At 47.2% G+C, this 12,352-nt stretch overlaps 1 protein-coding gene across 11 annotated transcripts in view; it reads right to left on the reverse strand.

The window, feature by feature from the left end:
* Positions 1-1,345: 1,345 nt before the first annotated feature.
* NCALD (neurocalcin delta) overlaps positions 1,346-12,352 on the reverse strand; it is a 456,181-nt gene continuing 445,174 nt past the window's right edge. For 8 of the 11 annotated variants that reach the window (XM_055286938.1, XM_055286937.2, XM_063643503.1 and 5 more), the window contains 2 exons: positions 7,580-7,685; positions 1,346-4,208 (listed from right to left, as the gene is read on the reverse strand). In XM_055286938.1, coding sequence (XP_055142913.1) covers positions 4,111-4,208; positions 7,580-7,685 — 204 coding nt within the window. In that variant the 3' untranslated portion in view covers positions 1,346-4,110. Of the gene's footprint in view, positions 7,686-12,352 lie in introns of all 11 variants that reach the window. The other 3 variants (XM_063643500.1, XM_063643499.1, XM_063643498.1) reach the window with 3 other exon arrangements.

Genomic DNA, 12,352 nt, shown 5'->3' on the forward strand with positions numbered 1-12,352 from the left:
GAACTATTACAATGTCAGCCATTTCCTGGAATAGTGTTAGAAAAAAAGTCATGAAATAAGGCTGGGATGCTCTCAGAATAATCATTGTGTGCATTCCCAAGGGTGTCCGGGACCATGCATTTTATGTTAGCACACAGTACAGCAAGTGCCCAGGACCTAAGTCCTGGACATGTGGTCAGCATTCAACTGTGCAGAACCCTGCTTGAAATGAATAGATCATTGGTGATACCCTCAGCCTGAACATCTTTCCCTATGCAATAATCTGTTCTAGGTGGATTTGACTGATATTCTACTGACTTAGAAAACATAAGACTCAACGTTTTTTTCTCTGTTTCTTCGGCCACCTCAAAAACCAGAAAATTTCAGGAAAGTGTTCAGCAGACTTCCGGCAAAGACAAGCGAGGCAAGAGAAGGAGGTCCATTCCTTCAAAGGCAGTTCTTGTGCTCTCCTTTCTACCTTGACTGAGAGAACACTTGGACTCATCCTCAGCCGGTGGGTACCGAACTAGGATGTGTGGGGACTCAGTTGGGTTGGGGCAGCAGAACAATGTCCTGAAAATAGGAGCCTCGGGTTTGGAAATTTGCTGGAAATTCCCAGGTTGCTGGTAGGCAGGCTCCTGATGAGATTGGAGACACCCAGCCACCTTCTCAGGATCAGACTTGTGGTTTTCATACTCAGGACTCATGGTGTCAGGGCCATCACTGGTCCATAGTGGCCAACTGTGTGCAGGAGGAAAAGACTCCCTCGAGGGTTACTCTGCCCCCACACAAGGTCTAGTTGGCCCGTGAAGCTCTCCCATAGCTAACACTCCTCAAGTTAGCAAGTTGGCAGCTCCTTTTCTCTACATTAACGGCCTCCTGTGCTGGAGGCAAGGCCAATGACAGCAACAACAGCCAACATCGTGATTGAAACTGGCTTTCAGAGTATAGGCTCTGCCTCATGTCATCTTTTTCACCGAATCTTCTCAGGTTGAGAGGGGTGAAGAGGTTATTTATTTCCTGAAGCTTACCTAGATCCCATTGAAGGGCAGGTTGCCTCCATTTCTCTTTTTATTCTTCCTAACTTTTGGACTCTAGTTTGAGGAAGGGGAGGAGATGGGAAGAAAGTGGAGACCATGGAGGGAGGGATGTAAGGAAGCCCATATGCAAACCAAGGATGCCTTCGGATAGAACTTTGGGGTCAGCAGTCTCTCTCATCCTCCACTCACAAACCTTGGTTCCTTGTGTCGCTCTAGGCAGGAAGAATATCCAGGAGGCCAGTATCAGAAGCTAGAGCCTCAGTAAGGCACAGATTCAGCTGGGGCAGCAGTTTAGGCATGAAAATCTCATGTTCCAGACAATCATGTTAAACCAAAAATATGCTTTAATGCCAGGCGAGAGCTACACAGTCAACTGATATACGGGCCACTCCATAGGCTATAATCTATAAATTATACATTATTAAATCCACTGTGGGCATACCGATGGGATGGGACAGCACCCCCAGCCCCCCTCCCACTCTGAACGATGTATGAACGGTCGAGCACTCTGTAGAATCCTTCAGGTCGTAAGCCACTTTATTCCAGTCCCTTGAACATCACAGGCTGGTTTTATTTGGGACAGAACAGGTTTTATTTCCAAAGGTCCCAGAACACAGCAATGACAATGAACAGCCCAGCAGAGGAGTGACATAAACCTTGAGGCATGCAGCCTTCTGGGTGCTGTGGCGTCCCTTGGCCAAACTTGAGTGCATTGGATTCGACATACAAAGACCTTCCTGGGAAGGAGAAGGAGAAAAACAACCTCCGAGAAAATACAGACAGGGTCAGTGGCAGGCCAGGACAGGGACTATTTCCATACATTCTGGAAGTGTCAGCGTTCATCAGCCTGCATGTGGCTCACTTTTCTTTCTGGAATAGCTGGAGACCTCTACTCCTCACTCCAGCTCTAGGTTCCAAGGAACAGAGTGGGACTGGCTCAGCGAGACGTCATGACCAAGGGCAGAGCCCAGGCAGGTTTCTCAAAACATTAACTGATTCCACCTACCAAAGGAGAATTAAAGGAAGGAATTAGGACTTCGATTCAGAGCAGGGAAAAGTGGGATGCAGCTCCTGAGCACTGCCAATAGGGCATGCTGGGTCTCCTCACCCAGTCTGCCTTCTGTGTCTTAGGTTAATTCGCTATTTTTCAAACATAGATTTTAACACTTGGCCATGGAGGAATTTGGCAAGTCTTGGTACAGAACCACTGTGAGGAACTGACCCCAAGGGGAAGACTAGGATTATTTTTACATAGTCCAGGTCTCAAAATTTCACCTTACAGATTTGGTTCTTTTTGGTCTACCATACAAATTTGGATTTCTGCTACCAATTACAGCAGACTCAAATCACATATAAAAACCTGGAGGTTAGCATGTCTAGCCACATTTTTCTCCTGGTTATGATGTCTCTCTTTCTGTGGTTCCTGTTCTTTGGCAAGTGGCTTGGCGGCAAATATACCCACTAGGGACCTCTCTGCCTTCTCTTAGGGGCAAATTCCCCATCAACAACCTTGAGTATTTGGGCCTCCCTTTGCCAACTACTTGCAGAGTATGACTTGCCTGTAACCAGCAAATTTTTACTCTTAGCTTTCAATTCAAATCAGTGTGTCTGAGGTCACCAGACCAAACAGCAACTCAGACTTGTGCTGGCACTTCTGGAAATAGAAGTCTGCATTCAAAGAGCACAGCAATGGAAAATACTTTTGGATTCTCCATCGGGGGGCCTTGGAAACCACAGATACACTTGCCCATGTCTTTATGATGAATTTGATGACTGCCCAACCTCTTTGATTCTTTAACGGGGGCAGGGAAACTGAATATTCCAGACCTGGCTCCCTAACCATGCACATAGATTAAACCACTGGGAAGTTCCAAGAATGTATGCGATTTTTTTTTCGAGTCTGCAGAGTATTGATCTGCTCAGAAAAGCACCATGCCGCCAGTCTAATGCTGTCAATGGGCTGCTGGGCCTGAGAGGCAAATCACCCTACTGGTCCCCTGTCGTACATGTTAACATTCCTGTGCTCCAATTGTCCTGTCCCACTACCACCTGCTCTGCATCTGCCCTCTAGGCATGGCCACTCTGGAAACGCATTCAAAATTAAAGTTGGGCCCTAGTCAGGGTTACTTTGTATTTTTATGGAATATATAAAATATACTTGTTGATTGGTACATTTGTGCAAAGACAGATATGACTTCAAAACAAGACAGACATTCATTATAGTTGTCTTACTTCACAATAAGCTACTAAAAACAGTCTTCTGGAATAAGATTGTATTAGTGCTCACTAAACATGCATTGCATTTAAACAAGGCAAAACACTTAATTTGGTCTGCATTACCCAATATGTTATATACAGCCGTCGTTTTATTTTATCACAATAGGCAACAAGATGGGTCTGGTTTTGGAATATGTTACCATTTGTGTTTAATTTCCAAAGACACGCATATTAGCTCAACTAGTGTAAACCTGTGAAAAAATAGCTGAGCCATCTTTTTCCTCTCCTCTATTAATTTACCTTGAAATGTTCACAGCTTAGAAACTACAGCCTGCAGGGGAAGAGGGGGGAGTGGGCCCCCATGGGGAAATGTCCCAGCTCCCTGGAATAGCCTCACCCCAGAGGGTAACTTGTTCTTGGGGAATCCAGCATCCGGTGCCATCCATCACCCCTATGGCATGTGTGACAACAGACCCAGGTGGGGAGTTTTGTCTTTCAAACAAAAGCCCCTTGAAGCTTGCAATAGAATCACAGGACTGGATGGGTTTCCCTTCTTTTGCCCCCACCCCCGAGTCTTAGGTTTTAGAACAGAGACATTAGAATCAAAAGAAAAAATAATAGTAACGATTAAAAATCGTCAAACAATGAACACCACGAAGTCTGTCCATGCTCTCCACAAGCACACCGGGGCTCTGGGCATTCCCACGAAGCATCCACGACAAAAGAAGCTGAAGGCGTCACGGAGGAAGGCGCATCAGACCGCACAGGGGACGGCATCACCATTGATATTGTTTGGCAAAAAAAAAAAAATGTTAAAAAGAAGAATCAAAAGGGAACACAAGCAGCTCTACAATTCGATTGGTGGGCGCAGGGCTCAGAACTGGCCAGCACTGCTCGGGTCGCACTGCAGGAGGCGCACAATGGACGGGTCGCTTTTGGCTCCTCGGATGAACTCTTCCAGGGAGAGTTTTCCTAGGAAGCAAGAGGATGGGTGAGTGGTGGCTGGTGGCTGCTGCATGAGCTTACACCCTTCCCACTACTGCGTGCTGGGCAGTGTCGATTCACCTTCTGCCTGCAGCCTCACTGCCACTGTGACACACAGCACTCACCTGTCCCGGGGAAGAGCCCAGCAGAATCTCCAGGAACACTGCTGCCTCGTTCACCATGGCATTGCCAGCACTTAGGACAGTACATGTGGCAGTCAAACACCGCTGCCTAAGAGCCCACTGTGTGCCCGGCCCTGGGCCCGGGGCTGGGGAGAGGGTGGCGGATGATGCTGACTTGATCCCTGACCTCCTGGCTCCAGACGCCCTGGAGAGGCTCACTCAGCATTTGTAAAATAAGTGGCCTTCCTGCCTTTATGAGAACGAGCTGGGCCCTGGCAGCACCCCGTTGGTTCCCATAATGTTCCCTGGAGCCTTCTGAGCCACTTCGTGTTCTTCAGGCCACTCTGTGTTCTTAGGTTTGCTGCAAGAGCCCATCCTATCTTGGGGAAGAAGCCATGGACATAAGTGTTCATACACCACGGGAAGACAGCTGCGCCTCCATCTGAGGTCAGGGGAAGAGCAGGGTATGTTCACGGCAGAGGGTAACCCATGGTTTTCTGCCTCTCAGTTAGGGTGCTCTCCTGCTACCCTGATGTGCTGGAGGAGGGAGGCTCAGCAGCCTGGGCTTCCACTCCGACCCCAGTGACCTTTCCTTTCTGCTTACACTGAAGCACATACAGAATTCTCTTTCAGGAAGGCCCTTCTGTCACTTGTGGAGAGGAGGGGAGGGGGTGGGGTAGGAGTTGGGGGACTGCAAGGCTTTCCCCATTCCTGGTGCTTCCAGAAGGACCCTTCCTCTTTGTCTACCCCGCCCCTGGGAGTGAAGTGACACGTTCGATTGGTAAATTTGGGAGGCATTGCCAGGCACCTTCACCCAGCTTTGCCCTCCCTTTTTCTCTTGAAAGGAGCTGCCCCAGAGAGGATTTATTTCCATCTGCTCCTCCAAGGGCAGCACCCGGCCTGGCCGGCTCTGCACGCCTGTGGGTTTTTCAGCATGCCCTTGGACTCTCACGCTAAGCCACAGCCTCCAGTGTCTCTCTATCTTTTGACCTCTGTCTTCTTTTACTTTTCAACTTACTCCAAACCCGACAGAAGGGGGCCTCCCCCAACAGAAACACCAACAAACATATCTTCTCCTCAGCCACAACTCCCTCCCCACCAGAGCCTAGTTCATGTTTAATGAAACCCGCTTTATCTCCATGAAGGAAAAAGATAGGGATGTATTTATTAATTTATTTTTAATTTGTAGAGCTGATCCCCTTCAAGCTTTCTGTTCTGGCCATTTTTTATGAGCCCTGCCCTGCCCACATAGTAGTTACAATGGTGATGACTTCCTCCAGCTTGGCAAAGCATGAGGGAAGGGAGACAGGCGTGGTCTCCGAACGCTTTGCAATCTCTCAGATGTCGGCTCTGGGAGGCACCAGCTGGAGGTAGCAGGGGCAGACCTGGAGCTCGGCATGACGTCTGGCTTTCTTCAGTTAACTGTCTGCATGATTCAGAGTTGGCTCCTAGGAGAACTTGCCTGTGGGCCCAGATTTTTCTCTTCAAATCAGAGGCCAGAAGTTAGATTCCAAGAGCATCAGGCAAGCTAAATCTAAGGATAGGAGACTCTAGGTGAGGACTGCTCTGCTCTCGGCAGGGAGGGGTGCAGGTGGCCTCAATCCTGGGGTCCAGCAGCCAAGCACTGAGCTGAAGTACCCAGTCTCCTGGTTGGGCTAAGATTCCTTTGACAGCTGTGAACTTACAGCCCCTCTTCCTCCTTCCTTCTACAGCTCCCACCCCCCTCCCCCAACCCTAACCTTTGAAAATTTAATTTTAAACATGAGGTTTTCCCTTAGAAAGGCACAGGTCTTTAGCAGTGAGTTGTGCTCTTAGAATGCTAACTCAACCAGGGGTCTGCGATCCCACAGCGGCAGAGTCCCAGTGGAAAGACCCTAATTCATTGCCTGTGATCAACACATAGTTAGGGCTTTAGGGCCTTATCCTGTGACATCTGATCTTCTCCCATCCTTCAGCCCTATCCTAAAGAGCTGTCTGGACCTAGAGCACAGCACAAACCCATTGTGCTCCCTTGAGTACCAGTAAAACCTGCAGTTTAACATCAGCAAGTTAATTAACTATTAAAATAATCCCGTGCTTGTTTAGTCACAACTATTCACTGTGAATCAAAGCAAATAAGGGGACATAGGATGTTTCCAAATGGAATGGCACCTTTGTGGAGGAAACAAAGCAAGCAGATTGGCCCGTACCACACAAACCCAGATTCTCAGGCAGCTGTACCTGGGCAGGGGATAAAAGGAGAGAGAGGCTCTCTGTACTGCCAAGCCTTCTGTTGTTCTATAGATCAGCACCAGGTGGGGAACCCAAGTGCCTGTGCACATGGTTGACAAGAATTGCCGGGGCCTCTGAACAGATCGGGTGAGCTGAAAATAACAGCAAGAGCTACAGAGCAGGGCCCTGAGCTGAGCACTTTAAACTCAAGTGTAACATTTAAATAGGGTTGCCAGATCTGGCAAATTAAATACAGGATGCCCCGATAACTTTGAATTTCAGATAAACAGCAAGTGACTTTTTTAGTTTGACGTACTAATCCTAACAATTGCTTGCTGTTTATCTGAAATTCCAGGATAATTGCGCCTTCTGTATTCTATCTGGCAATTTAAGATCTAAAATCCTTCTGTTCTTAAGTTGGAAATGCAACCTTCTTTTTCACTTTGTTGGGTTTGAATTGTGGGTGGCACCATCAGGGTGGGAACCTGCTGGGCACCTTACTCCCTCACCACTACCCTGGGCACCCTACTGACTGTAGGAGCCCACTGTCTCTGGGAAACACATCTCAGTGCATGCACAGGAGACCCCAACAAAACCCCTTTGGCAGGCTGGAGTGAAAGCTGTCGTCATCTGGGTAGAATCACAGAATAACAACCCTCTCCCCATTTTGATGAACTGGACTGCAGGGACCCAGCCTGCTGTAGCCTAGGCCTGTCCTGAGGATGGGTCTGTGCTAACAATGGTTTCTTGGTTCCTTTCATTCTTGCCCCACAAGATCCATTCTGTTCTCTTGGAGGTAGAAGTTGACCTACAAGGAGGATAGAAAAAACTAGAAATAAGGCATTTCCCCCAATTCTGGGCTCAGCTCTCCTCTGGCCACCTGGTTCTCTCCCCTCCTACCCACCCGGGAGGCCTGGAGGATGAGCCGCTCACATGAAGGGCCCCGAGTGGCACTTCCCAGTCTGGACTCCCCAGTCCTTCCAGCAGCCCCCATCTGAGTAAAGTAGTGAAGCCCCCGCCTCCTACCGTCTCTATTGGTGTCCATCTGGCGGAAGATCTTTTCTGTTCTTTTCTCTGGGGTTGACTCATCTTCAGGCATTTTCATTACGGAGGAAACCATCTTATAGATTGCCTGGGGAGAGAGGCGACATGGTGGTAAGACAGAGAAACGGTAGGCACACAATAGGCCTATCATTAAACCTCCCAAATGCGGGTTGAAGGGAATGTCCCCACCCGCATTGGACCTAGTCCTACCCCTATTGATTGGTATAAGATGTGGAGGCACAGGTAGAAGAAGCCAGGCCCACAAAGCTTGTTCTCCTCCAGTAAGGACCTTCAGGAGGGACAACCAGCAGGAAGACCCAGTAGACCCCTGTGTCTCCAATGCTTTTTGTTTGTTTTTTGAGGCAGGGTCTGATTCTGTCACCCAGACTGGAGTGCAGTGGCACGCTTATGGCTCACTGCAGGCTACATTTCACAGGCTCAAGCAATCCTCCCACCTCAGCCTCCCGAGCAGCTGAGACTAGAGGTACTCCCCACCACAAAGGGCTTTTTTTTGTACAGACAAGGTCTCATTATGTTGCCCAAGCTGGTCTCGAACTCCTGGGCTCAAGCTTCTCCTACCTCGGCCTCCCGAAGTGCTGGGATTACAGACATGCGCCACCTCTCCTAGCCGTCTCCATTGTTCATGTGCATACAAATCCCCTGGGAATCTTGTTAAAATGCAGAATCTGATTGGGTAGTGTGGGGCGAAGGGGTGGGGCTGAGAGTCTGTATTTTTAATGAGCTCCGGTGTGATGCTGTTCTGAAGACCCCGCTTTGAGAAGCAAGGTCCCCACTTTGAGGAGCAAGGCTGCAGATGACATTCCTCAGGCTAGAGAGGCAAGTGGATGCCTATCGTGGACCCTTGAGAGTCCACAATGACCCCTCAAGGATGACAGACATGTGACACTCTGTAAGTGCGTGCCACATGTTCCCCCAGGCAGACTTCCAGTCCATTCCAGCGCTTTTCTCCCTGTGTGTGACAATGGTCTCACGTTCCTTCTCAGCAAGCTGCCAGGTAGTCCTGAGATGGAAACCACCTGCCATCAGAGCTCTGAATTATTATGCAACCTCAGGCCTGAGCTAAACTGGGTACAGCTATGAGATCTGATGGGCGAAAGAGGATTCTGTGGAGTTTTGTAAGCACTACTGAAACTATCACTCCACTGCCTGTGACCTCCACATGGGACTCAGTAAGGGACCAAAGGCCTCTGTGGTCAAAGGTAGTTTTTATTTGGGAAGAGGAATGAAAATCATTGTTTTTATCCCCAGATCATGATTTTGCTAATCAGAGTCACTTTGGGCATCTTGGCACCGGGGATAAGTTTTAGAAAAAATAGATTTTGCCAGGGAGGATGCAGAAAATTTCAGAAAGTTCTGGAGCTGTAGGGGCAGCAAGGCAGGTGGAGAGGACAGAGAAAGGAAAGCAGCTGAGGGGAGTCGCCTCCAAATGGGAAAGGTAAGAGCAGAAAAAGACACTGAAGGTTCAACTGAGCTGCTTTACAGTCTTGCTCAGGACCAACCCTGCCAGAAGTTCCTAACATGTTCTGGATAAAGTAGGGTTAAGTACTCTAATCTCAGTCAAAATAAGAATGAAAACAGACTCACCCAGGGTGCTGGCCCTTAGGCTGATCCCGTCCCTCAGGGACGCCTCTGGACAGGCTCCCTGAGTCTATCTCAAACCCACCCAACGTGCTTACTGAACTCCATAGCTGACTCTGCAGCGACTTGGTCTGGGAGGTAAAGCGCAGAGTTAGGGCGCTATCTAGGATTATGGGTGTCCCTGGGGTAAGCTGAGCCATTTCATTCCCAAGAAATGCTCACTGAAGTGTGCTCTGGAGACAAGAGGGGAGCCATTGTCTGCCCTCCTCATCATGGTCCCCTGCCTGCTGTCATCCCAGCCCAGGTCTACTCCACCAACTGTGCTGGGGCTGTAGTGCCATGTGCCTCACTGTCAGGGACACCTAAGTTCTTGGGGGAGCTAGGAAAGGCCAGAGAGATGGAGCTGTTTTTTGCAAATGGGAGAAGAGAGGCCCTGAGATTTAACAGGCCCAGGTGAATATTTCGTAACAGTAGACAGCAGGTGTCTTTTCACACCAGCAAAAGTCTTGAGGTCTAGCAACTTCTCCCCAGCTTGCTTTGCTCCCACAGTGGAAGCTTTTCGTAAATCTTGACCTAGTCAAAATGGAATCGGCACCAACTGTGAAAACATCCACACCCCTCACATACATTTCAAGCTCATATGATCTAAATATTTGGTGAATTCATAGGCCCAGGAATCTTAGGACAACACTAACACAACATCTAGAAATTGGCGTCCTTGCAGATCACATTAGTACAACCTCTTTAAAGGAGAGCACGTGGAGCTGTTTCAGGAGTTGCAGAGGTGTTGCGGGCAAGAGCACTTATGGACAAGGGATAAGTTTATTTTTGCCAGAAGTTTTAAGGAGGCTGTGTATTTATTCATTATCAATCTTTGGGGCTGGCTTGTTCCTTCTCCAAGTCTGTTCTGGCCTCAGTAAGTTTGTCTCACGTGGTCCTTCTAGATGCCACTGGCTTTGTGCCTGGACTGGCCATAGGAGGTGTCTCCCAGCTCAGATGCTCCACAAAGGCTGTTGTCAAGAGTCTGACAGTATGATACGCTCCTTGGTGTCCTGGACCAGCAGCTTTGTTTGTATTCTTCTCTCACCTGAATGCTCACCTACCCCCTCTCCCCTCCTCCTTGGACTCTTACCCATGTGTTAAGAGCAGATCGAAATGTTACCCTCCTCCAGGAAGCCTTCCATCATCTTCCCTTCTTCTATTGCTATGTGCAATCTCCCTCCCTCTGTACTAGCAAAGGGCTCCATCCCAACCTTTCTTGTATCACTTCCTTCCATTTACCTTGAATGCATACCCAGGATGTTCTCCTTTTCGATGTGAGGGTAGCAGTCACATCTGGCTATTTTTTGAATCCCTGATAGTACCTAACATAGGGTCTTGAATACAGTCAACCTCACTTAGTTTAAAGAATTTATTCAGGAATAACTGTCCCCCAGTTGCCCTCTCATTCTTTCCCCTCTCTCACCTTTCTTCTGCACTGCTCCAATTTATAAAGTCCCCCTTTATCCTTTTATATGTTTTTGTTCAGTTTCCTCTTTTCTTTTTCTCCTCTCTCTCTTCACATAATTAAACATATTCATGTGAAACCCCTTAAAGATTTTTAATCTGTCAAAAGATTTGAGCTTTTCCCTTAGAAACCATGCAAACCAACCCACCATTGCAGATGATCTCAGAGCTTTGGGTATTTAGAAGCTGATCCATAGACCCCAGGTCATGGAAATCCCTGCTCTTAGGTGACTGCCTCTTCATCCATCCACTCACTCAGTCATTCATCAAATATGTATAAGCAACTATTGTGTACCAGGTATTGACATTGACCTAATCCTTTCCCTCATGGTTTTTGCTGTGAAATAAGGCAGACATTAGTAAAATAAAGAAATACATGTAAAACCATTGTTGAGAAAAGTGCTAGAAAGAAGAGTGCATGGCTTCTGTGATGATACAGTGGGAGAATTAGGTTTTGCCAGGAGGGTTAGGGTAGGCTTCTCTGAGGACTGATGATTGCACAAAGATGTGAAGAAAGCATAGGGCTTAAATAAATCAGGGGCAAGCGAAACACCATGTGGAAGCCCAGAGTGGGAGCATGGCAAGGAGGTCAACAGAGTATGGGGCGTTCGGTACATGATGTGGCTCTAGAGCAAGCAGGGAAAGACCACTGAGGCCTTACAGTGTTTAGGGATCTGTATTTCTCCAATGAGCAACAAAAGATGGAAGTAACATTAAATTTGATTTTCCTATTCACATTCATTTCCCAAATTTACCTCTCTTCCCTTCCTTATTTGCAGTCAGTGGTGTTCAGAGAATTGAAAACTAGTCATTTGCAACATACCAGAATCTCTGGGAGACAGCTAAAGCAGTGTTAAGAGGGAAATTTATAGCACTAAATGCCCACATCAGAAAGCTAGAAGGATCTCAAATTGCCACTCTAACATCACAATTAAAAGAGCTAGGGAAGCAAGAGCAAACAAATCCAAAAGCTGGCAGAAGACAAGAAATAACTAAGATTAGAGCAGAACTGAAGGAAACAGAGACACAAAAAGCCCTTCAAAAATCAATGAATCCAGGAGCTGTTTTTTGAAAAAATTAACAAAATAGACCACTAGCTAGACTAATAAAGAAGAAAAGAGAGAAGAATCAAATAGACACAATAAAAAATGATAAAGGGTGTATCACCACTGACACCACAGAAATATAAACTACCATCAGAGAATACCATAAATATCTCTATGCAAATAAACAGGAAAATCTAGAAGAAATGTATAAATTCCTGGACACATACACCCTCCCAAGACTAAACCAGAAAGAAGTTAAATCCCTGAATAGACCAATAACAAGTTCTGAAATTGAGGCAGTAATTAATAGCCTACCAATCAAAAAAAGCCCAGGACCAGATGGATTCACAGGCAAATTCTACCAAAGATACAAAGGGGAGCTGGTACAATTCCTTCTGAAACTATCCCAAACAATTGAAAAGGAAGGACTCCTCCCTAATTCATTTTATGAGGCTAGTATCATTTTGATACCAATACCTGGCAGAGACACAACAAAAAGAAAACTTAAGGCCAATATCCTTGAAGAACATCGATGGAAAAATCCTCAATAAAATACTGACAAGCCAAATCCAGCAGCACATCAAAAAGCTTATCCACCATGATC

Source organism: Symphalangus syndactylus, chromosome 7 (genome assembly GCF_028878055.3).
Source record: "Symphalangus syndactylus isolate Jambi chromosome 7, NHGRI_mSymSyn1-v2.1_pri, whole genome shotgun sequence".
NCBI classification, from domain to species: Eukaryota; Metazoa; Chordata; class Mammalia; order Primates; family Hylobatidae; genus Symphalangus; species Symphalangus syndactylus.